General features: G+C 42.2%; 1 protein-coding gene across 1 annotated transcript; it reads left to right on the top strand.

Moving 5' to 3' along the window:
* Nucleotides 1–456: 456 nt before the first annotated feature.
* On the top strand, nt 457–24,963 carry asb15a (ankyrin repeat and SOCS box containing 15a). Its single transcript, XM_079502216.1, has 19 exons — nt 457–707; nt 844–896; nt 1,912–2,046; nt 2,947–3,111; nt 4,002–4,247; nt 5,368–5,539; nt 6,193–6,718; nt 8,293–8,446; nt 9,076–9,250; nt 16,006–16,140; nt 16,326–16,363; nt 16,513–16,644; nt 17,593–17,751; nt 18,402–18,647; nt 20,308–20,479; nt 21,008–21,313; nt 22,963–23,206; nt 23,945–24,098; nt 24,414–24,963. Exons 1-19 carry the CDS (start codon nt 604–606, stop codon nt 24,587–24,589), a joined length of 3,492 nt encoding a protein of 1,163 aa, XP_079358342.1. The 5' UTR covers nt 457–603; the 3' UTR covers nt 24,590–24,963.
* Nucleotides 24,964–27,226: the final 2,263 nt, after the last annotated feature.

The raw sequence follows: 27,226 nt of genomic DNA, 5'->3' as shown, positions 1-27,226 counted from the left end.
AAATAAAAACTGAATGGCTGGAAAATGGAAATGAGTTTACATAGTACATGCACGCATAAACTTTCCTTAATGATTATATCTGGTTTCAGTATATATATATTTTCTCTATTATTAAGGTTATTTTTGCAGTCAGTTTGTATTGTGGGTGGGTCGGGGGGGCTGGGGTCATGAGACATGGCCAAAGCATTTCCGGGGGTCCCCTGTAGCCAAAAACGTTGAGAACCCCTGACATACACAATCACAATAGACCATCTGCAGTATGTCCAGCGTATGTCAGGGATATGTGTCAGGCATGGAATGCATTCCTTGAATTTATTTGGACAATGGTGAGAGCAGGTCAGTCTCTAAATATAAAAATGCTCTCCTGTTTAGTGCGAGTGGGACGAGTTAGTGTGACCGGCTACATACCTTCCCAGAGGTGAGGACTTTCAGTGAGGTAGAATTGGAGACAAGGAAATGAGGATTTGTGTTGATTTCTATAGGATATTTTTTGGAATAAGGTTCTCGTTCTACTAAACCTTTTTTCACCCCTTTTTGGAAACCAAACATCATTAGCGTGGCTTTGCATTTTGTAACGTTTGGAATAACTTCATTGGGGGAGTTATGAATCCATACGAGGACTTGAGTGACTATGACCTCAGTGACTACATCTTTCAACTAAGTATCCAAGAATCTTGTCAAGATGCTTTTTTAAATTCTAATGCCAGGTATGGATGCTGTATTCTCAATATGAGTTTTACAAATACATAAAATAGAAGTAAACATGCTGACATTACCAGTGTTTGAAAAATGTATCCACCAGAAATGTTAACTTGTATATGTTTTTTCCTTCCCGTGTATTAGTTTAGAAAAAGAGACTGATGCCAATTTGAGAGTGATTGCTGCGATAGAGCAAGGTATGTGCAACACCATCCTCAAATACAGATAATAATACAGATAAACATTGTCTCAGTCGGGTAGAAACCTCATACGTCCAAAACTGTCAAAAATAGCAAAAGTAGCAGATCTACGAGAGATCACCTTTCAAGCTTATGGATCTGCTATACTTTCGATGCTTTCGTGTGACGCTGTAGTGTGTTAGCCTGGATCCAGCCCAAAGATCCCGCCCACTCTCTGAGTGGACTGCAAGGGACTCTTGAGGGAAGCTACAGTCTGATAATCAGGCTAGTAGTGTGTATGATCGAATAGGGCATTACTTTACGAATAAAACACAAAGTTAAATTAAAACATGTATGAGGTTTCTGGCCGACAGCAAGGATATGTCTTTGTGTTTGCATGCCAAAACCCCTGTGCTCCCCCATAATGCCAGCATCCGCCTGTCTGTCACACGCCAGGCTGCTGTTTATGAGAACTGTCTGGCATCATCACTGCCAACCATGGCTGGCAGGGATAGACAGACCTAACAAACAGATTGATGGGAGAGAGGAGAGAGTGGGCAACAAAGTAGGTTTAGTACCTAGGTTTAGGGAAGAGGAGAGGCAGGGGTGAGGAGGGGTTCCAGATGCCATGATATTTGTTGACCAGGCATCCTATAGTATAGTATAGTGTGTATAGTTTCAATGTACAGATCTTGGTTTACCTAGTAGTGTATATGATCCTATAGATGACTCTTTCTATGCATGCATTGGATGTATTACCTCCAGACGTGTTTACCAATCGTTCTGGATTAAGAGCGTATAAAGCTAAATGCCTAAAGAGTAAATTGATTTGGTTCCTTCCCGAGTGGAATAGTAAGAGTGGCGACACTAGCGTTGACTCCCATTGTAACAATGGAATGCGGAAGTGCTCATTCTATCTCAATGGGATAAGTTCCAATGTTTGGAACTATAGCCCATAGGCACCCGCTTTACGGCGAGATCAAAGCGTGTAGCCACTCTCTTACATATTGCGGTTCCTTCTTCTTGTGTCCAGGTAAAGTGGCATTGCTCAGGGAGCTGCTGCACCAGCACCCGTGTGCCGTCAGCGAGCGGGACAGCAGAGGGTGGCTTCCTCTGCACAGAGCTGCAGCGCAACCCATTGTAGCACTTCTGGAGACTGTGCTGCATGGTAAGAGATTTAAAGGAGAATTTCAGACTAGAAGGCTTTCTTACCAGCGGATTCGACCGTTATCTCTGCATTGGAACGGCAAAATCATTAAATGTCCATACTGGCATCCTCACCACATAGCCTGGTCAAGGTTTCCCCCTGGTGGACGTGTAATTTCCAACTATTGTCGGTGCATGGAACTAGGAGCTACTAATATATACTATTCTCTGCCTATCAGGACGTAACTCGGGCGGCGCTGAGTCGGGACTGGTGGCCATCGCAACGCTCGGCACGGCGACTCGCTCGGCTAGCGCCTCGCTCGGCGGTGCCTCACGTAGCTCATGGCCACCAGACACGGCGCGCCTCCGTCAGGACATCAGTGATAATGACAATGCTACAATCGCAGATAATGACATACTGAACAGTGAGGATGCCAGTATGGACATTGTGGCACCATTCAAACGTGCTGATAACGGATGATTTCGCCGATTCAATACATGATACCAGTCGAATGGGGTGTTCTTACCTTTATTTGTAGTTGTTACGTCCCCACCCAAGAGGTCCAGGTGTTATTTTGTGCAAAAGCGCATTATTGGCTATTTCCCCTACCATAAGCCCTCAATTAATTCAATTTAATTGAATGGGGCATTTGGTTTAGTGCTAATTCGCTTATTTCCATCGCTCTAAAATCATTTTTTTAATATATATATATATTTTTGTATATATCCTCTCTTCATAATGTAAATAGTATCCCACTTTATCCTTACTTTTTTCCACCACTGGCAAATGGCGAGGTGGCGATATTGGGCTGGGCTTACCGGTCCGTCGGGCTCACACAACTGTTGACCTGACATCATCATGATGAACACCAGGAATGTCCCTGCCGGTGACCTTGACTTTTCCCACCCCACCTTCTTTCAGTGGCTTCATGTGGGCTTAGTCTGGAGGAGAGGACAACAATGGGAGGAGAGACCGCGCTAACTCTGGCGGCTAAAGCCGGCTTGGTGGAGAATGCGAAGAGTCTGCTGGTGCATGGGGCTTCTCCACACAACACCAACGGCAAGAATGAGTCCCCATTGCTGCTGGGTGAGGGTGTGCGACATGCGTGCATGTGTGTGAGAGAGGGAGATCCAAGTTGGGGTTATAGGGGTTAAGACTTAACAGTTTGACGCCATACCCCGCGGAACCCGCCTTTTAATCAAATATCCAACGCTGCCGACATTGTTTTATTACCTTTGGAGCATACGCTGAAGTATTTGCAGCTTTCAACCACGAAATTCCGGTAAAGAATGGTGGTTCGTCTTGTTATGATCAGATGCACCAGCGGCCATGACAATGCGAAACGAAACCAAAGTGCAGAGCAAGTTGTAGTCCAAACAAACCCCCCGTCCACTTGCATTGGGCTCAATTTCCCAGAAGCCCTAGCAGCCCAGATGATGACTTGATTTCCGGTCATCATAACGCGACGGCCTCGTCATCAGGTCACGGATAAATGCGCTGTTTATTTTTAATTATTTTAAAACAGAGAATTAAACGCATTAAACAAATAGCGGGAATGTCGTATTATGCAGCGGCGCAACACTGGATCAAACAATTAGCGGCAGTAGAACTGTTAAGAGGCGTTTATAGGTTGGGGCTGGCCGCTGCCTAATTTACACTTAGCGTGCCCAGTATCACACACTGAAAATAGTGTAACTGTGTGGGCGTGTGCTTTATGAAATGTCTTGAAAGTGTTTGAAAAAACACAACACATTTGTGGGTTTGGTTTAAAGTTAGGCTAAGAGATTAATGTCAGGGTTATTAGGGTAAAAACTGAATTAATTCAGTGTATAGAGCACACGTCTCTCTTGTATTAGGCACTCCTAAATCAACATTTAAATGCACGCATACAAGTTAATGAATAATGATATTCAAGCTGTAATCTTTGACTGAGATGTGTGCTGTATTTTGTCATCGTGTCTCACGTCATGCTGAAGCGGTGAGGTCAGGGTCCTTTGAGATGACCCACATGCTGATCGCCCACGGAGCCTGGGTGGACCACGTGTGCCGCAAGAACTGGACGGCCAACCACGAAGCGGCCCGGTCGGGCAGCGTGGACATCATGATGCTGCTGCTACGGCACGGCGCTCAGCTCAACCAGAAGGACATCATGGGAGTGACGCCCCTGGCTGTGGCTGCAGAGCACGGACATTATCACATGACCGAGATTCTGCTCAACTATGGTATGTATAGGAAGGAGACCATTATCACATGACCGAGATTCTGCTCAACTATGGTATGTATAGGAAGACCACCATTATCACATGACCGAGATTCTATATATGTACCGAGTGGAATAGTAAGAGAGTGGCGACACTAGCGTTGACTCCCATTGTAACAATGGAATGCGGAAGTGCTAACTATAGTCCATAGGCACCTGCTTTGAGGCGAGATCAAAGCGTGTCGCCACTCTCTTACTATTCCACTCGGGGTATGTATAGGAAGAAGACCATTATCACATGATGACCGAGATTCTACTCAATTATGGTATGTAGGAAGTAGAGCGATTTCCTTGAGCCCTGGAGCCAGTGTTCATTTTGTCGAATAATACTATGACAAAAAATGTTCGTTGACTACCTTTTTTCACTGACAAAAACTAAATGAAAACTAAGCCATGTTGACTAAAACTAAGACTAAATTTGACAATTTCGTCAACAAATAAAAACTAGACTAAAATGTTAGGAATGGACTAATGGACAAGAGATCCAAGTATAAGTCATTTTTACACTTGGTTGCATGCTGAAAATAGCAGATCTGTCTGTTTTCAGCAAGTGTAAAATCAATCATTACATCAGCATCAAGGACTGTCAAAATGCAACTGTAATCTTATGATATTTAGTCTAGCTTGTAGATTAGCTATTTTTGGTGTGTAAAGGTCTGGTGCTGTGTATAGAGGAAAAAAGAATGGAGCCAAATATAGACCCCTGGGGTCTATATTTCAATGAACTATGTAGGGATTACGTGGAAATTGTTGTGTATAAAGTGTAAAAGGTGCCTGGTTGAAATTGGTCATTAAAGATGATTCTTAAAGCATTTCTGTTTCACAACATAATGATAGAAGTTTTTTTTTACCCAAAATGTGGAATAAGTTAGTCGTTTTTTAAACCAAACTTCTCTACAGTTGGTCCCTGGCACAACATATTTTCAGATGGAGGTCCTCAGCCGCATACAAATCAATTTGAGGGTCCTTGACATGAAAATGTTTGAGAACCAGAACCACTGTATGTCCTAAAGCTGTCACAACCTTTTGATGTTCTGGTGGTGGTGTTACTTGATATTCTGTCCACGTCGTCCATCCTGCAGGCAGCAGAGTGAACTCCCAGGCCTTCAACGGGGAGAGCGTCCTCACAGACGCAGCCGGCTCGGGGAACCTGGCCTGCATCCGTCTTCTCCTGGAGAACGGAGCCAACCCCAACCTACCCAGCATCACTGGACATCTGCCTATCCACAAGGCTGCGTACGCAGGCCACTATGAGTGAGTGAGTGAGTGAGTGAGTGAGTGAGTGAGTAACACATAGGGACTACTGTGACCCCCCTGTCCTCTGACGACAGGGGGGGGGGGGGGTCGTCAGGACGACCGAAACAAAAGAAAATAAAAAAAAGTCCATAATACTGCATCAAAAGTAATCAACAAAGCAGTCAAACATTGGCCAAATTGTCAAATAATATACACTTTTTGAAAATAGCAGATCAACAACCTCACACCGCCTTGCAACGCAAGCTATTTTCACAATATTTATCTGTGGAACCGGGTCAAACAAAATTGGGGGTCCCCAGTTCCAATTATGATTATTTTTGGGGATCACAGCCTGACCCCCAAAGATTGTGCTCTTACTGTAGATTGTGTCAAAGGTCATTTCTCACCTAGGCTCAGGATCCGACACAGATTTTGACCTGATGGTCAGGATTCATCCCCTGCAGCAAGCAGCTGCAGGGGATGCAGCCACTGCAGGCTCAATGGTAAACATTTTAGTTTGCACAGATAACCGGGTTCAAATCCGGGATAGAAGAGGACAGTTACATAGTGCTGCTTTAAGTCTTTTCTTTTTAGTTTATTTTAGTCCATGATTAAGATTATTACAACCCAAGGAACCTAACCTTGTTTTCTTTATATTTCCTGACCCTCAGCTCTTTGAAGATGCTGATACCTCTCACAAACAAGAAGGCCATCAAAGAGGCGGGTCAGAGCCCGGTGCACAGCGCTGCAGAGGGCGGTCAGAACCACTGCCTGGAGCTGCTCATAGCGCACGGCTTCGACGTCAACTACCGCATGAACGTGCACAACTCCGAGAACTACCGCGACCTGAGGCGGAGCGCGCTGTACTTCGCCGTGTCGAACGGCGACTTGGCCTGCACCAAAGCCCTGCTGGAGGCCGGGGCCAAAACGGACTTGGACCCCCTCCACTGCCTCCTGGTGGCGGTGCGGTCGGGGCGGTACGACATCGCCAAGTTGCTGCTGACCAAGAAGGCGCACGTCAACTGTTACTTCACGGTGGTCAGCGACACCGTGTTCCCCACGGCGCTCCAGTACTGCCTGAAGGACGAGGTCATGATGCGTCTGCTGCTCAACAACGGCTACGACGTGGCGAGGTGCTTCCGCTGCAAACACGACGACCCTCTGGATCCCAGTGATAACGTAGACGGCAAGATTCCGGTGAGCTCTCTCAACCGTTAACATGAGGTGCTCTCTCCTCCCGGTGGGGGCTCCTCACTGGCATGGTGAGCCAGTAGGCAGTGGCAAGCAGTGGAAGGAATTAATTGGAATAACGACTAAATTGGGAGGAAAAAGGAGGTCAAATGTATTGGCTAGTATGGCTACTCTAACCTATAACAAACAAGCTAACACAAATAAATAAATAAATAACATGGCCATTTAATACATCAAATTCATAGAAGTGTATATTTGAATGTCTTTAAATTCTGATGAATTGAAAATAGAGGACCCTGATGTAAACAGGTCTTAGTGAATTTTCTGGTTTTATCCTCGTAGCAGACTTTGTATTGACCTGTACTTTTGTTTGAACTGTACTCCATTCTACAAACTGTGAATAAAATTTTCAATCAATCAAAGAACCTGACATCCATCTAACAGTAAAATATCTGTACAAGGAAACTATGAGTATACACTATGACTAGAGTCACTACTCATGTGAGAATTTTGGCTGGTTGAAGACCAAGCGAGCTGCGGCATTCTGGCTCAATTGGAGAGGCTTAAGTGCACATGCCGGTAGGCCAGTAAGGATTAATGAAATAGTTGACAGGAGTCCCACAGGGGTCTGCACTAGGCCCCCTCCTTTTCCCCCCTCTACACCAAATACATTTGCCAGCAACAGCTGATCTACATGCTCACATGTGAATATTCCTAAATATTTCAAAACCGCAACAAAGGGTATTTATTATATAATATAATTACATATTCAAATATTTTGTGGTCCTTAACGGGGACCTACAGTACCACAGGTCACAGACAAAGTCAGAGAGAGAAACCGATGAGGCTATAGCAGCCTCAGGGCCCTGGAACTAGTGGCAAGCAAACTGACACTGTGGGAGCCAACCCAGGGCAAAGGCAAGAAAGGCAAGAGCACCACCTACGTACAGTACATGTACTGCAGTGCAGCAGCTTACTATAAAGGTTGTCACCTGTCTTAATGATTGTTGTTCCTTCTGCTCGATCTTCTTCCTCGGGAGCTCTCCATCACAGTTTATGATGGCATAAATAATGGGGCCTTTGACAACCAACCATGGCATCAATCAGACGATCACTTGCAAGTTGCAACAACAAGGGGTGGAAAACATAAAATGCCAGGTTCACTTCCTGAAAATGCAGCGTTGCATTGTGGGAGAGCCACTACTTGATAGTCTTTCAACTGCCACTAGTGGTGGAATTGTATTGAAATTCACGTACACATAAGGACTGGATACACTATGCATGGCAACGTAAGGGACAGAGTGCATTGTGTGCGCTCACCCCAACGAGCTCAAGACCTTAATGCTATAGGAGAGTGTGGAGGGCAGCGATTCAGGAGTCCCGAGTTGGTGTAGGCTAGACTGCACTCTTGCATGGCATGAGATGTTTAATCTAACAATGAATACACAACAAACGTCAATGTTACCTCAGTAGTAGACGTACGTTGTTATGTGTACAAATACATGCCTGTAATATCCCTCTGACTTTATCCCCCATCTGTGTCCTTTAAACATGCCCATCTTTTCTTTCTCTCTCTGCAGTTTTGTGAGTTCATGAGCCTGTGTTGTCTCATGCACCTGTCTGGTGGAGTCACAAAGATTCTCCTGGATTACGTCAGCCACGTAAACATCTGCTCCAAGTTCACACGCCTTCTGGAGAAGCAGACGGAATGGCCAGAGATATGTAACATTCTGAGTAAGTTGCTTTGTAAGCTTATAGCCTTAAAAATATATATTATTATGTACCCTAATTCTATTGCAGTTATCGCATAGATGTGTTATTTTCTTGTCTTGATTTGCTTGTTTTTTAGTTTTTAGTTTTTGTTGTTTTCATTTGGTTATTTTTTCCACGAGCGCTGGCTATTTTTGTTTGAAAATAGCAGATCTACAGCTTGTGAGCTTGTAGAGCGGCTATTTTCGGCGAAGAGGTTTGGTGTGCAGGGAAAAAGAGCAGACCAAGTCAAAGGTTAAGTTTACAACGTATTGCTGTTTAAGTGGTTAAATGTCGGAGAACACAGATTTAACATGAATCAAATCAAATCAAATCAAGCTTTATTTGTAGCACATTTCCAAAGACTGAGGTCGAACCAAAGTGCTTCACATCACAGAGCATAACATAACATACATAGGCAAAAAAGAAGAGGATAAGAAGATAGATAAAAGCAAAAGGGAGGAAAAGCATTATATAAAAATGTTAAAACAGAGCAACATATCAATATGTAGTGGGGGTCCCTGCTTCATCTCTCTCTCTCTCAGCTAAGGGGTTCTTGGCCTGAAAAACATTGAAGACCCCTTGTTTAAACCGATCACAACTCGTTTCTCCAGGGAGCCCTCGGTCTCTGAAGCATCTGTGCAGACTTGACCTCAGGAGACGGATAACCTTGAAGAGACTGAACAACCGTGACTTCATGAACTCTGGCCTGTTCCCACCCAGGCTAAAAGACTACCTGCTGTACCAGGAGCTGGATCTGTACAGCTGCACTGCGGATGTGTGGATCATGTAGGAGGACAAGTCTGTGTGCTTACAGCTGCACTGCGGATGTGTGGATCATGTAGGAGGACAAGTCTGTGTGCTTCTCAAACCTTTTCCATGATAGTCCGGCAGCCGGGGTTATGGGGTGGGAAATTTGGTATAATAGTCTTTTTTATTGGCCCAAAATATTGTCTGTATACATACATTCATGAATCCACTTGCTGACCGGCTGTCACTATTTGGCACATTTTTATAGGGGTTTCTTGTGACCCTACCATTAACATCCTATGGCAGGCAAAAATGTCAAACTTTCCTTTTGCTTTAATAAGTAGCATGAGACATGTCAAACTAGGGTGTTTTCATGATTCTGAATCCATTCAAAGCATTCGTTTTGCACAAAATGCACTCCTTGGGCTAAAAACGGCCATAGACATCATGACAAATGTGATGAGGTCAGCACTTTTTGGGCACATTTGGGCAAGTGGCTAGGCTGCTTTTAGCCCAAGGAGTGTTTTTTGTGCAAAACTAATGCTTGGAATGGATTCAGAATCATGAAAACCCCCTAGTTTGACATGTCACATGCTACTTAAAGCAAAAGGAAAGTTTGACATTTTTGCCTGCCATAGGATGTCATTAACATGGGTCACAAAGAAACCCCTATAAGAAAATTGCCCAATAGTGACAGCCGGTCAGCAAGTGGATTCATGAATGTATGTATATAGACAATATTTTAGGCCAATAAAAAAGACTATACCAAATTTCCCACTTTAAACAAAAGAAGCCTGTCGGCTGCCGGACTATGTCAACAACGTCCCCCAAATCCATATCGTTGCTGTCGGGCAGAAACCTCTTATCCCGATTCTAACTTTTTTTTTTAATATATTACGTGTTTTCGTAAATTAACTTTGATCATACTACAGTGTCACACAAAAGCACCAAAAGTAACAGATCCACAAGCTCGAAACGGGTCCCGAAGCTACAGAAGCGTTTTCAGTTGATCTGTTACTTTTGCTGTCCTGAGGTTTCCATTCCTTGACCACCAAGAGATGATTTGTGTTAAAAATGTTCAACCTTATACTAGATGTGTCCACTATTTTTCCAGATCTTTCCAAAATGTTTGGAAAATAGCTAAACCCCTTATCCCTAAACTACTTTGCCTTTTTTTTTTACTATTTAGAAAAACATTTTTGAATAGTTAAAATAGCCAATCTACATCGACATGTTGTGATCTTGTAGATTGGCTATTTTAACTATTCAAAAATGTTTTTCAAAATAGTAAAAAAAAAAAAAAAAGAAAAAAAAGGCAAAGGTTTAGGGATAAGGGGTTTAGCATGGACGAAAATAGAGCCCTAAGACTAAAAGACGAGAAGACTAAGGTTTTTCAGAAGACAGAAGACTAAGACTAAATCTTTTGTTGGCCAACTTAACATTGCATTAAGACTAAGACTAAAAGGTTTTTCAGAAGACTAAATAGGAAAGACTAAATTGTGTGTTATTCAAAAGTCTAAGTAAGACTAAAATAAAATAACACTGACTGTAACATGTATTTCTACCTGTGATAGAAAACATATCTACTACTCATCCCAGATGGTAGATATGAGCTTCAGGCAGTACTACTTGCAACCAGTAGGTGTCCTACCAGGGCCGAAATGTCTCTCTCAATGGAAGAGAGGGACTCCGAGGGAGACCACTGCAGATCTACTAGTTATATTGTATAAACACTCTACCATATAGATTGGTTACAATTATGTTTTAAGTTATCCTGCTTCACCTTGAAATGAAATCACTTCTGTCTAAAATAACTCCTCATTTAAAGGTATATTCAGTGATTTGACTTAAACTAAATATCACTTATTTTTTCTTTTTTTCTGTATAATCCTCCCTACTATAGAGTGTGCTGACCATATAAGGAGTTCCTCCCTGTCCCCAGTGAGCCCCTGGGGTCAAAAAACCCTAGTTTCAGTTTTGGTGGCGGGTGGCAAAGCCTTCATCCAATCAGGATGAGAGGGGCCTTCCTCCAATCATGATCGAGTGGGGGCGGGCCTTGGTGCACATGCTGTTGGCCTGTTGCACTTCCCCCCACTGTAGAGTGTGCATGTGCACATTTTGTTACCGGGGCGGACTGGGTGGTTTTCCAAATCACTCAAATCACTGAATGCTCCTTTAAGTGATACCTATGAAGTTTTACAATTATTGATTATGGAGTTACGGTCAGATATTTTAAATAGCCTACTCTAGAATGCATTATTCATATAATGTAACATTGTTCTTTTTTTTTGTATGCATTTGTTTTACACCAGCTTGTTAATACTGCATTTTCCACTGTCTTTATGAACAAATATGTGAATGGAATAAAACTTGAAGGGTTGCAATAAAATAAGAATAGTTTGACGTGTGTCTTTTGTGAAGCCACTGATGCAGCTTTCTTTTGCAGATAGATTTATCAAATGTTTTGCTTGGTAAAATACTGCGCTGTCACTCTCAACCCCAAAAGGAATTGATTGATTGATTGAAATATTTAGGGGGGATAAGGCACATATTGACTTATGGGGAATATGAGTTACAATTCTGTATAACTTGAACGGCACTCAGGTCTTAATGTGTTAAATGCAGTGGTGTAAAGTGTACTGAGGCCCCTTTTCCATCGGTTGGTTCCCAATGGGAACCGGTTCAGTTCTGTTTGGTTCTTAGTCCATGAGCCAGAGCTCCAAAATTGGAACGTTATATTGAGTGGGCTAAACAATACCTATAATAAATTGTTATCACCATGAAACTTCCCCAGTTGATTACGTACACGAAGACAATTATTTATTATATTACAAATTAAAAAAAACAAAATATGCAAATGAGGCATTATATAGGAAAACATGCAAAAAATAGAAAATATGAGAAAGCTACTATACTGTGGAAGGGTTATCATATATTAATTAACGTATATTGATCCTATAAACAATTTAATATAGGTATTGTTTAGCCCACTGAATTCATAATTACCGTTCCAATTTTGGAGCTCTGGCTCATGGACTAAGAACCAAAAAGAACTGAACCGGTTCCCATTGGGAACCAACCGGTGGAAAAGGGGTCTGAGTGTACTCAAGTACTGTACTTACAGTAAGTACAATTTGAGTATTTTTTACTTTACTGGAGCATTTCCAATTTTCACACAAATGTACTTTTTACTCACCTACAATTATTTGACAACTTTACTGGTTACTTTGAAGATTTTGAATATAACTGCAAAACATACATTACATTAACCATTTCTACATTGTGGTATGATACTTTTACAACATTTTGATGCCAGTTGCATTTCGTCAGAGTCATGAAGCTGTGTGAGATTATAGTTTTAAGCACTCTTACAGTAAGTATAGGCCTACTTTACAAGTGCTTTATAAAATCACAACACAATATGCATTATGGGTACTTAAGAGTGCTTATTGCGAATGCAGTGATTGCGAATGCAATGAGCGATTACTATAGAAGCCTGCCTAGCTCGTCTGTCTGTCTGTGTCACGCTGTGACACCACCCGCCTGCCACCAGAGGGCGCAGCTGTATCACACAAAAAACACATGTAGGCACGCACGCACGCACGCACGCACGCAGGCACGCGCGCAGGCACGCATGCAGGCACGCACACAGTAGAAAAAAACTTTAAAAAAAATTATAATAATTAAAAAAGAACAAAAAAAACTTAAAAGAAAAAAAAAAGAGTCAGTGTGTGTGTGCGTCAGACTGCCACAACAGCTGCGTTCGCTTCCCGCATTCACGCATCTTACTTGTAATAATAATTGCAGTGTTATAATGCATGCAGGGCTTGACATTAAGGCTTGTCCGGGACAACTAATAAATCCTTCCGGACAAGTGCATTACATTTTTACTTGTCCGTTGGACAAGTGACTCTTGGTTTCACTTTTTTTGAGAAACAATATTGTGTGACATTATTGTCTGGCTTTCCTAATAATCACCTTTCCAATATTGTCCGTCATTTTGTTTCAGGAAAACTGAACCTTGTGTTATTCTGTGGCTTGTTTATTTACTTTCAAAGGGAAAAACTACCCAACATCACTCATTTTTTTTAAACGGCTACTAATTGTGACCATATGTCGCGTTTACTATGAAAACCTGCATTTCCCGTCAGTCAGTCGTGTCTTGACACCACGTCATGAAAGGGACCGGTTCTGACATTCCATATGTTGATCTGACCACATCAAACCCTGTACACTCAAGACACGTTCCATATATGGCCAGTAGGCCTGCAGAATTCATTCCATATGTTGATCTGACCCCCCCAAATCACAAATTTGATCCACACTGTTCATACAAAGCCTAGGCACTCTTATCAAGACAAGATGCCTGCTGTCCATCATTGTATATACTAATGATGTATAAAATAGGTTTAAAGTGTTTAAACTGATTTTGATGTGATAAGCAATTTTGCTGCAGGGATCCCCTGGAACCCCCTCAAGGACCCCTTGAGAACAGCTGTTGAGAACCACTGGCCTAGGGTGTCAGTACACCCAGAAACGCCACTGCTGAGAAACACATTTCTTCCATGCCAATGAATGACCAGATTTTAACATACCATGATGAGAGCTGGGTTTCCCAAATGCCAATTGACATTAACACTTTAATAAAGACACTGCCTGACAGGTATCCAAACCTTGTTAAAACAGGTACCAAACAGTGGCGGATACAGAACATGTCTATGATTGCGCCTCGAAAAATCTCCCTGCAGTCAATTTATTATACCCCTCCCCGAAAAGGCCTTTTTGTCCTGACCACTTTTCCATGATTTGGTGTATTAGCCTACATTAGTATGAACTTATAGTTATTCGTCTTCAACTGCTCAATTCTTGCCACTGTCTCTGATTGTCTTTAATGCTTTGAAAAGTTCAAAGCAATCACTTCAATATAAAGTGAAGAAGTTGAAGTAGAAAGTAGACAAAAGTACAGAGATGGCCATGGAAATAGTAACAATAATACGCTTGACTATTCAAGTAATTTTGTGAGTTACAACTTGCTCCATCTACGCCTTCCCTGCTTTGTACAAAGGGTTGAGGAAACCGCGACATGCTTCTTTTAATTAAAACCACTTCATGAGTTCACGTGTGAAGGTCAAACCACTCTCCCACAGCTTTAAGAACAGTGTGCTTTTCTTCATCGTGTCTACTGGACTAGTATGCATTTTGGTAATACTATTGACCACTCATTTCATTTTCTATGTCCGTGGCAAACATTTTGTTTGAGGAAAATGTCCATCACCAGACTGCATGTTGATGACCCCTGCTCCAGAAAAGTGACTTTTGTGTCCGGACAAGTGAATGGGAAATTTGTGTTAATGTCAAGCCCTGATGCATTACAAGTGTGTATATAATTCATTACACAGGCTTAAAGTGTTGCCCCCACATTGCAGTGTAATCGCTACAGTGACTGAATAAATATTCATATACAATACCGTATGCTATTATAATTTGTCATTAGCAGTGGTACATGAGGCATGCACATGTCACACTAGCCTGGCTAATAAGCCAGACTAATGTCTGGCTTATTAGCCGGCAGGCATATTCGCGGCTGATTCGCGTCTGGTTTATTATCCAGGCTCGTCACACCGCAGTGCTGAAAACTTTAAAGTAACTATGCACATTTACTCAAGTACTGTAGGCCTACTTAAGTACGATTTTGAGGTATTTTTTACTTTACTGTATAGTACCAATTTTCAGTACTTTTACTTCTACTCCACTACATCTCAGACTGAGGCAAATATTGTACTTTTATTCACTCAATTTGAAAGTCACACTGCGACTCATTGTGAGCTTGTTAGCTGCTACTTTCAAAAGATTACTTTTGCATTATACTGTACATTTGAAAACATGTGAATGGGTCATTCTGCATAATGAGCAATTTCTCCTTTTGTACTTTAAGTACATTTTGATACCAATACTTTTGGTACTTTTACTCAAATTAAATTTGGAATACCACCAGACTAAATAGTATTTCTACAGTGCAGTATTGATACTTTTACTCAAGTAAAAAAATGTGAGTACTTTTCCCGCCACTGATCGCTCACCATTAATGACACAGTTGAAACCCTGGGTGTTAATTTATCAGTGTCAGAGTTAGATTATGTATAGCACTCGTTATTTTACAGTGTAAATGCATTGGTTCAGCGTGCACAGCAGGTGACAGCTATAAATAGCATTAGAAGTGTGTGGGTGCATGTCAAGAGGAGTGGGGTGGGTGGGGTGGGGGGGATTCCATTGAGCAGAGAAACAAACAAACAAACCGTTGTTGGCTAATGGCTATATAGCCAGGTTCTACCGACTTGTGCTCTTTCCACAGAATCTTAACAGGTGAGCCGTTATGTGTTGAACTTTGACTTGTGCCCTTTACACAGTTATACGCAGATATCTTAAAGCAGCACTATGTACTGTAGCTTTACTCTTCTACCCCGCGGCTCTATTTGAGCCTGTGCTGAAATGTTTACCTTAGAGCTAATAGAGCCCGCCTGCTTGCTCAGGGGATATTGAATTGAATCTGGACCTTCTGGTCAAAATGTGTGTCAAACAAGAAACATTGTGTGTCAAAGGTCATGTTTCACATAGACATAGGATCTAAATGTTTCAATAGGAGACTAAATACAACCACCTCGGTTGTATACGCTATATTGAATTAACATACAAATTGGACAAAATTTCATTTTAGTCATTTAAAATAAAAAGTGACATAGTGCCGCTTTAACATAAGAGCTTCATTTGTGTGGTTTGGAGGGTTGACTTGACCTTTCCACCACCTTCTCTCGTTTCAAAGGCAACGCTATGGATCCCACCGAGGATATGGATGACGACGGGCTTCTTGACTATGCACTCCAAATGAGCATTCAAGAGTCATGCCAAAAACAATATCTATCAACAGATAGGTATTAAGTAACTGAGAGAGTGTTAAGACACTCTCAGTGCATGTTAACAGTACTGAGACATACAATGATAATAACACCGATATACATTACATAATATTGCGGTGTGGTTTTCCTTTCCTTTATCCTTTTGTCCCACTGTTTTCAAATGTATAGATTCAAATCAAATCTTCCTTTGATATGTTCAGACAACAACATTTGAAGGTTGTGGAGGCCATTGAACAAGGTACAGTAAATGCAGTAATGATACAATTGTTTTGTGGCAATGGGGAACTTTAAACAAAAAATAACTGACAGTACAGTAGTGACTTTTGGACCTACGACAGATGCCATCCTCCTAATCTCTAATCTGTCACTCGCCACCTCATCCTATAGGTGACATGTTGGCGCTGCAGGCGCTGTGTGATTTCCCAGAAGCCTTCAGCCAGGCCGATGACAGGGGCCGCTACCCCGTGCACAGGGCTGCCTTGCAACCACTGGCGCAAGTGCTAGAAATAGTGCTGTATGGTAAGATCTGTCCTCACATCATAAACTGTGAACACCAATCATACTGTACCAACCCCACAGGGAACAGGATTACTGTACTGTACTATACTCCTAGCAGATCTACAAGCTGCGTCGCTTCGCGCCGCGTTGTGAGCTTGAAGATCTATTTTCACTACTTCTTAAACATTTGTTTTCTAATTCATGTAATTTATTTGATTTCCCCTTTTATTTCTTCATGCCATTACTGGAAAAATGTTTGAATTTGTTTTTAATTCATGATAGCTTTTTTTGGGAATGTTTTTTGAAAATGTTTTGAAATAGTAGTTCAAAACAAAATGTAGGAAACAAGAAAAACAAAAACAAAACATAAAAATGTGTCCGCAACCCACAAACGGGTCCCGAGTCCTGATCCACGGTTTGTTTGGGAAACACATTGTCAAATTCTCAGTGTTCCTGAGCAAGTGGAGAAATGGATCCGACCCATAAAGGTCTATTTCCAGTCAGGTCCATTCAGTTTGTTTTATAATTATACTTATTTTAAAAAGTTAATTAAATGTAATTTTCTGTTATTGGTTACTCAACACATTTTGAAGCACAAATACAAAAAAAGAAGATTCTTCCCTTTGACTACCGTAAATTATGAGGGTTTTACATTCAGTAATCACTATTTTCTTGTTGTGTTAGCAGTCTGTGGAGCATGCCACACCCACTGCTTGTGCCTGTATGAGTGAGTGACAAATAAACTCTTGAATCTTTTTTGATTTAAAACATAACAAATTTAGAATACAGTCAATGTCGGGAGGAAACCTCATATGTCCAAAACTAATGGCACCACGCATCGAGCTTGTAGATCTGCTACATTTGATATGTGTGTGAGGCTGTAGTAAGTAGAAGATTAAAATATGGGAGATGAGGCTTCTGCAACAATATAGATGAAATGAGTGGTGTTCATGTACGGTCTCTTCCCAGCATCCTTCAGTCTGACCTTGGAGGAGAGGACCAGGGAGGGGGAGACATTGTTGACTCTGGCGGTGAAGAAAGGGTTGTTGGACAACGTCAAGATGCTGCTTCTCCACCATGCTTCTCCACACACCACCAACAGCAAGAATGAGTCCCCTCTTCTTCTGGGTAAACACTATCCTGCTAGATAGATACTGTGTACTAGTATGCATCTACAGTATGTTGTCTAAATAGAGGCTATGCGCGTGACAGCATCGTACCCGGAAGTTATGCAGGAACGCCTACAAAGTGGCAAAACTTTCTGGTCTTGACAGCCCACATCCAAGCAGAAAGGTCCTATATCTGATTGTATTAAACATTGTTAAACTCACCAACATTGCAGGTGTACAGGAAGCTTGAATTGTCCTCTATTTGCAAAGTTTTTGTTTCATAAAAATCCACCATAGTCATGTCATGGGCTACTTTCGGTCAAGATATCCTGTGCTGGTGATTATCAGAGTTTGGAAGTGCTCCCATGCTCCATGCTGCTCAATGTTTTTCCACTCAGTCTAGATGAGGGGGCGGGTCTCAGAGGAAAAGTGATGCATGTGCATACTCTCATAGAGAAAGAACAGGTAAGGTCCGCACACTGGATTAAGCTCCAAAGCTTAAAAATGTTTATTAAGGAATGTTCCTTACAACGGCACTTTTTGTGCTGTTTTTTAACTAACCTTATGCCTGTTACATGAGCTATGGGATATCTATCTATCATCCATCCATCACTACAACAACCAGAAGCAAGGTCAGCGCGTGTCTCTTATGTTTCCGTTTGCGTCCAGCGGTGCACGCCGGATCATACAGGATGGTTTCCACTCTGCTATCCAGAGGGGCGCGCGTGGAGCAGGTGTGTCTGAAGAAGTGGACGTCCATGCACGAGGCCGCCACGGTGGGCTGTGTGGACGTCATGGAGCTGCTCCTGGAGCACGGAGCAAAGGTCACAGAGACGGACCAAGACGGGGTCACTCCCCTGGCCATCGCTGCTGAGTACGCCCACTTTGACGTCCTGGAGCTCCTTATTAAACGTGGTACGTATGTATTATTTAATTTTATCATTAGTGAACCCTTAGCGAAACATTCGTTGTAAATAGCCCCATATTGTGAGCTTGTATGTAGATTGAGCAAAGACTAGGTGTCTTTGCTACTACAGGACCTAGTATAGATCCCTGGGTGCCCCCGGGTCGACTAAGTATATATCTGCAGTCGGCAGAGATATTTATTAAAACAACACAACACTGCCTCATCAAAGTTGTTATGGTGACTTTATACATTGTGAACATACTCGAATGTGTCCTTACTGTGTATTATCATCTCTTCAATACTTTTCATGGGTTCAATATTTTTAAAACCAACACACAGATGTAAAGGGTGTGACGCAAAGCTCTCATCATGACCACCTGAGCAGCAATCAGCCATGGGTGAAACTGAATTTCACCCTCAAGATACAATCTAAAGTCTCTCATCTCCATCTCTTGATGGAGAGATGTGATTGCAACAACGTCCAAACAAACAGTAAAGATAGCCGCATCGATAGTGTATACAATCCAGTGCACACAATCCAGTGCACACAATCCAGTGCACGTTCTGCATCAAATAACAAATATCTTTTATGTAACTCCTAGACTTTGTCCAAAGTCCAAACATTATTACGCTTCAAATAACATTACTGCCAAACATCAGTAGGAGTCCTACCCAACACCAGTCTGACCCTGAGTCTATTGCTGAATATAAGAACTAGCTCTGTGTTCCAACAATAAACTAAATGTGTTTAATGAGCATGGTGGTTTGACTCATAATGCATATGAAGCATCAACTGAAGGCGAGAATGCTAATGTTACTGCCACCGAATTAATACAATTCTTTGCCAGAAACGGACTGTATCAAATATGAGTGACTGACTTATCGTAAACGATACAGAGCCACCTGCCAGCTGACACTATCGCTGGGACAGTTGTTTATTTTTGGACCACAATTCTTATATGAGACAACTCTAAGATGACCAACGTTATTTTCCATAAAGAACCCAGGGGACGAACGAGTGACGTCAGGACTTCGTTACTCTGAGTAGGGAGACCACCTCCAACCACTGCACATGTAGTTATAATTGTATGAACATACTCTACCATACAGATTATTACTAATTATATTGTATTAACATATTACAACATATTGTAACATGCTCCACTATACAGATTGGTGAAAGTCGGCTTAAGTTTTTCATTACCTGTTCATACATGTTCAGTATAACGGTGATATGAAAGATGACTTTTGACCCAGGCCTGTGGAAGTTTATCATTTTAGGGGCAAGTCCAGTTGGCCGTTGATGTTGTCAATTCTTTTGAGGGTACAAAAGGCCATCATATAAACAATGTTGTTGTTGCTTCCATAAACCGCCTGTTTTACGCAGCTACTGGTTATGTGCTCAGCATTTTACTTGTTGTTGCCCAACTTGATGTTGCCAGATGGGAAAATTTGTATTATCGTACCGGAGGCTTAAAATTATCGCATTTAGAAAACTATCTTACACAGCCAAAAACTATATATCACAGGTGCAAATATATAATTTTCTTTTTTAACTGCATATTTATTGTAAGAAACAACCTCGTTTGAAACGCCTTACAGATTTTCCAACTTATTTTCAAAAAGCCAAGCCTGGGTTCTACATTGTTGTGTCACTATAACATGAAGGTGCTGATGTGAATGCTCAGGCGCCCAACGGTGACAGCGTGCTCTACGACGCAGCTGGTTCAGGGAACCCAGACTGCATCGACATCCTGCTGCAGCACGGAGCCAACCCCAACATCCCCAGTCTGTCCTCACAGCTGCCCATCCACCGGGCAGCCTATGAGGGACATTACCTGTAAGTCATCTCCATGCAAATTAATGGCATGGGGTGAAATGCTTGCCTCTGCTTTCCATATTTGTCCGCCCTTCCCCCTCTTTCTGGTCATGTATCTCCACGAGGCCCAGGAAGGCTGAGATATGCTAAAAAGGCGGAGATTATGTTTTGCAGACATCACAAAAATCTTCACAAACGTTGGACATTTTTCACTACTTCTTGTGTGGAGTATATTGTATATATAGTTAGGATAGCGGCTAAGAAAAATGTTCTCCCCTATTTTGCTTTAAAAATCAAACCAGCAAATTGTAATTGGAAACATGCTCTCCTTTTTCTGTTCTTTTATGAGCTCTCAAGGACATAACAAATGCTAAAACAAAAAGAATGCAACTTTAAATTGCATAAACTGAACTGGTAACATGCATGTGGCGCAACCTTAATACACAGAAAGACGTCTTGAATTAATGGAGGTCCATACTATTAATACTTATACTATATAAGTATGGGGCGTTATGACATTTAACAACTACTGTTTTTCCCCTCCATCAGGGCGTTGAGGGTCTTCATCCCCATCACCACCAGGAGAGCCATCAGGCTGTGTGGTCAAAGCCCCGTCCACTCTGCGGCCGACGGGGGCCACATGCAGTGCCTGGAGCTCCTGGTGCAGAAAGGCTTTGACGTCGACGCTCTGCTGGAATCTCACATCTCCGAGAACTACGGAGACATGCGGAGGAGCCCCTTGTACTTCGCCGTCTCCAACGGAGACGTGACCTGCACCAGAATGCTGCTGAACGCTGGAGCCAAAACAGACCTGGACCCGCTCAGCTGTCTCCTGGTGGCGGTGCGATCGGGGAGGTACGAGAATATATAGCCTATACAATTACACGTTATGCAGTCACTATACTGCACCCGAGATGTTCCTTTTAACTGAGGTCACGTTTAGAATGTATTGTATATATGTACTGTATAACTGTATATATACAACTGTATTGTATATATGTACTGTATAACTGTAATCCACGTATCTCGAGAACCGATCGACCGCTTCAAATTCGACACACACGTCGCATACGACCCGAGGGAGTGCATTGAGTCGGTTAGATAGTTGGTTGTCCAGAACCACCAGGAATTGCTCTGGCCGTGGCCCAAATGAGCCAAATGATTGCCATGGCAATCCCAGCCTTATACTGTAGTTAGGTAAAGTTAGCTTAAGTTGTGGCAAATCTGCAAAAAAAAATGCTTACCACTAGCTTTCTTCACAGATGTGTTCATAAACATGTCTACTATCACAGAAACAAATGTTCCAACCCGACTCCCTTGGGAAACTTATCAACCAATATAAGGCAAAGAATTCCAAATTTCATTATACTTTAAGTAGCATGTGACATGATGCTGAATCCATTCCAAGCATGAGTTTTGCACGAAAATACTCCTTGGGCTAAATTCGGCCATAGCCACTTGTGTGTGCTGACCTCATCACATTTGTGATGACGGCTATGGGCATTTTTAGGCAAAGGATTGTTTTTTGTGCAAAACTAATGCTTGCAATGGATTCATATATTGGTTGATAATGGTACCCCAACTTTCAGCAGCTGTCAAAGTTTCCCAAGGGATTTGGGTTACTTGGAACAATTTTTTCTGTGATAGTAGACACATTTATGAACACATCTGTGAAGAAAGCTAGTGGTAAGCATTTTTTTTGCAGATTTGCCACAACTGCTAACTTTACCTAACTATTAGCAGGATTCAGCAAATTCCTCACACCTACCATTTGCAGCGACGGCTCCGGAAAATTGTGACTGGGGGTGCTATAGGGTAACCTGACTCCGCCAGATGGGGCAGCAGAGAGTACACTGGGTTCCCCCCTCCTGCTCCCATCTTGGAACTCTCAGGCAGACTTGATGCCCGGCCACAAAACGGCCTGGCCAATCAGCGGCAGCTAGAGGCGGGATCAAGGCATACACAGTGCTGCCTTGATCCCGCCTCTAGCTGCCGCTGATTGGGCTGCAATGGGAAGTGAAAGTGGCCAAAGTGGAAAGACAGACACAACTGGGCAGAGCGGGACTCTGTAGCCAGATCTACCTTAGAGCCGCGGACGTTTTCGGCTGTCAGCAGCTTCTTTTCTGTTTTTTTAGATAGCTGGTGGATGGAAATTAAGCTCCACCCCCGCGGCTGACTGCCGTGGAGGAGAGCGTTTCCGGGAATCTGTCCGCCGCGGCAGTCAGCCGCGGAGGTGGAGCTTAATTTCCATCCACCAGCTGTCTGAAAAAACGGAAAAGAAGCTGCGGACAGCCGAAAACGTCTGCGGCTCTAAGGTAGATCTGGCTACAGCTAGAGAGATACAGAAAGAGGGGAATAGACAGGCAGAGGGCCAGACCATGACAGTAGCCTATGATCAAGTAGGGCATTAATTTACAATTTTTTTTAAAAACACAAACACAAACCGTTAAAAAGATAGAGATTCTGCCCGGCATCATTTCATGGTGGTGTCATTAACCCTATAGGTACGAGATTGTGAAGCTTCTCCTGTCCAACAAAGCGGACGTCAACTGTTACTTCACAGCGGTCGACGACACAGTGTTCCCCACGGCGCTCCAGTACGGCGTGAGGGACGAGGTGATGATGCGTCTGCTGCTCAACAACGGCTACGAGGCCGAGAAGTGTTTCTGCTGTCACCACGAGAGCGACTGGGACGAATTCAGTGACCTGGACTACTCGCCTGACCAGGAGGAGGAGGAAAAAGTTCCCGTGAGTTCTTTACGGGCCACCTCACCCCCTTTGCAACCAGATCTTATTTTAATGATGTTTGGGAGACAAACACTTCCCTGGGTTTTTTTATGTGGGTAATATGTGTTTTTACTAGATATTTTTGTATACAAAGTGTTCATGATGTCATGGACACTGGTCTCACTTCCCTCCTGGACTACAATTCCCATAATGCTTTGGTGCACTGCTCCTCCTTGTGGATAGGGGGAGGGCTGTCTTACTGAGACTACATGTAGTCCAGGAAGTAAGTGAGCCCAGTGTCCATGACATCATGGACACTTTGAAATACTTAAAATATCTAAAAACACATATTACACACATAACAGGAAATTGTTTCTTGTCTCCCAAACATCATTCAAACAGGATCTGGTTGCAAAAGGGGTGAAGTGTCCCTTTAAGGGTCATGAAACCGGCTCAGACCAGGGGTCTTGTTTTCTAGCGCAGATTGAAAGGTGAAGCAGATGACACAATTTGAAGAATTGTGAAATTTTTGTTTGAATAAATAAAATTAAGAAAAAAAGAAAGAAAACAGATGGGGGTCCGTGCGGGTGAAATACATATCAATTTGGGAATGTCCTTGGACTCCTTGTCACGAACATGAGCAAGAACCACTGCCCTAGAAAATGAAGAACCCCAATAATGACCTATCAATGCCATCATCATCATCTCTCTTTTCCATGTGTATGTGTGTGTCTGTGTCATAACTGTCATCCATCCCAGTGGTGTGACTTCATCAGTGTTTCATATCTGCGTCACTTGGCCGGCAGAGCCGTGTCAATCCTCCTCGACTACGTCAGTCACGTGACCCTCTGTGGCAAACTGACAAAGACCCTAAAGAGACACAAAGAGTGGCCCGACATCCGCCAGATAACAGGTACACGCCAGATAACAGGTACACGCCAGATAACATGGTACTGCTGTAAACAACAGGATGTTGCCGCGTTTCCAGCTTATAGATCTGCTATTTTTTTAGTATGATCAACTAAGGCATGAATTTACAAAAATAAAATAAAATAGTTAGAATATGGAGGTTTCTGCCTGACAGCAACCATTTGCACATATTGTATGACAATACTGCAGATGTAAGCTTTCTAAAACAAAAAACAACAACAAAAGTGAGTCATTATACCTCATTTTGCATAAAGAGCATTTTCTGACAAACTCCTCTGTTCTCCTCCTATACCTATAGACAACCCCCGGTCTCTGGAACATCTGTGCAGAGTGGTGATAAGAAAACACCTGTCCCCCGGCAGACTGTCCGACCCCTGCATCAACAACTCCATGCACTTACCTCCCAGACTGAGAGACTATGTACTGTTCAAGGAAGAGGATCTGTACACCAAGATTATATGCACAGAGGAGTGAACGTTTAACGTTGTCTCCTCAATTTATGCCAATTGATTCCACTGTTGCATCCTACCAGTGAGGAGCCCCCACAAGGAGGACATACAGCTGCCCTGCCTGCCCGAAAACAGGCCTTATTGATAAGAAGGGTATTGCAAAAGTGAGCTAACATAGCCAATCTACTACTTGTGACCATGGTAACATAATATCCACGCTTGTGAGCTTGTAGATCTGATTTTTGTGCTACAACTTCACTTGGCTGCTGCTGCTAAACATACAGGAAGCAATTCAAGACATCTGTGTTTTGAGTTAAAATGGCGTGAACATCACTGTGTCAGTTTTTTTTACCTTCATTTTATGGTCACAATTAATTCCATGGATTCCATTGAATAACTGAAAAGGGGGAAGGGGATCATAAATTGAAACTTAAAAAAAAGAAAAAAAAATCTGTGAAGTAAAACTGCTCTTATAAACCGATATTTTGGACGCATACAGTTCAATGTATGGCCGGTGGTTTCAACTCAATAAAGACTAAATTTATGCAGCTATTTTTGTCTTTTTCCATATTCCGGTACCAACCATACAGATTGGCAACATTACATGTTATTCATTAAAATAAAGTTACATAATGCCGCTTTAATATGATAAAAACATGTTAATAGATACTGTCGATTTGAATACACCATGTGCACTTTTTCCTCATTATGTGGGTCAGTAATGTGTTTTGGTGATGAAAGACATTATGGTTATCACCACCACTCACACTACTGAGTCTATGTACACCCAGAGTCAGACACAGACCAGATCCCAGTCCTGCTGACACCAACACACTTCAGTCAGAGGGCATGACCTGAATTCTCTCATTGACAGCTTTACAGAAAGTGTGTCACCTCCAAATAGAAACTCTCTAAAAGTCAGGCAGATCGTACCTCCATATTTCATAAAGATTTATTTTGGGACTTTTTATGCCTTTATAGACAGGAAATGGGGGGGGGAGAGATAGGAGCGACACGCAGCAAAGGCCGTCGGGATCGGAACTCGAACCCGTGGTACACTGTCAGCCTACATTGGAGCCTATGTGCCCGGACGGACCGCTAGGCCAGCAGTCCGGCCCTGTAGCTTCATATTTAAACTTCTAAGTTCTAAAAGTAACAACAAAAATTCCCGATCTACAAGCTTGCTTGTTGTGAGCTTGTAGACCGGGCTACTTTTGAAAGATGTTGAAAGTGGTTAAGTCTGTGGGTTTTACAATATTTACCCAATGAAAAGAGCTTGTGGCAAAATATTAACTGGAACACACATAAGGTTCCGTTTTTCCTGAAAGGTAATGGTTTTGAACATACAAGGTTTCTGCCTGTGGCAGCGCAGCGATGACATGCCTTTATGGCCTCAGGGCAGTGTTGATTTCGTCGACTAAAACTAAGATGAAAAATGTTCGTCGACTACCTTTTTCCACTGATGAAAACTAAATGGAAACTAAATAAAAACGAAGCTATAATGACAAAAACTAAGACTAAATATACTGACAATTTTGTCAACAAATTAGGACTAGTAGTGGACAAGAGATCCAGTATAAGTCATTTTACAATAGTTGCTTGCTGAAAATAGCCTATTTTCAACAATTCGTCATTACGACGGCATCAAGGCCCGCCAAAACACATTTTAGTCGACTAAATCATCTGTAGAATTAGTCGACTAATGAAATTTAGTCGACTAAAACTAACACTAAAACATTCCGGGTGACTAAAATGTGACTAAAACTAAATGAAAACGATTCAAAAGACGAATAAACTAAATCAAAATGTGCTGCCAAAATCAACACTGATGGAGAGTAATCAATCCTATATCACAAGTCAAACCTTTCTCATGATTTTGAAATAACCCAATCGTACGTGGCTGTAGGCCTAGCTGTAGGTTCTCAAAATGTTACCATGGAGACCCATCTGAAAATATTGTGTGCCAGTGTGGGACCCCCACCCCCATAATGTTAAATATTGTTTAAATATTTTATTTTAAGTGTTTCAAAAACGGCAAAAATCTACAAGCTTTTAGTGTTATTGTTAGCTTGTAGATCGGCTATTTTCGAATATTAAGGTTCAAGTTGTTAAAAAGGTTTTGATGTTTTCTTCAATACTTTTGGCAGAGGATCCCCAGGAATCCCCTCAAGTGCCCCTGGAGGTCCCAGGACTGGTCTTTTAGAACCACTGGCCTACACAATTCAGGGGAACCATGATGAGTACATTTCATAGCCGCCGTCAGTTGTGTACCTATCTACTTGTATAAATGAATAGTCAGATGTTGTATTATTCTGTTTACAGTCCAATGTTCATGTGCATCCATGGCCCACTAGAGGGCAATGTTCTGCAGTGTGCAAATTCATGGATTAGTTATAAGTACTCATAATACTTTATAACAATAACTACAATACATTATACAGCATTTATAATAACTTATCAGGTCAAGGATTTTATAACATTCTTCATAATTTGCTGGACACTCAGACAAAGTTTCACACATGTAATGACATTGCTGGAGGTGTAGGCAGAAATCTATTTTTGTTTTGTTTTTTTCCAGTTCGATATGACTGTGGCCACAATAAAGTATGCTTTACAATGTGTTTTGTATAAATCATAGTTTTAAGCTGATTGTAATGCATTT

This window comes from Electrona antarctica, assembly GCF_951216825.1.
Source record: "Electrona antarctica genome assembly, chromosome: 5".
Lineage (NCBI taxonomy): Eukaryota > Metazoa > Chordata > Actinopteri > Myctophiformes > Myctophidae > Electrona > Electrona antarctica.
This window is presented reverse-complemented; position numbering and strand designations above follow the sequence as displayed.

Coding starts and splice junctions, on each gene's coding strand:
- asb15a (XM_079502216.1), top strand. CDS start 604: ATGAATCCATACGAGGACTTGAGTGACTATGACCTCAGTGACTACATC. Junction 2,047..2,946: donor TCTGGAGACTGTGCTGCATG/GTAAGAGATTTA, acceptor ACCTTCTTTCAG/TGGCTTCATGTGGGCTTAGT. Junction 20,480..21,007: donor GCCTATGAGGGACATTACCT/GTAAGTCATCTC, acceptor CCCCTCCATCAG/GGCGTTGAGGGTCTTCATCC.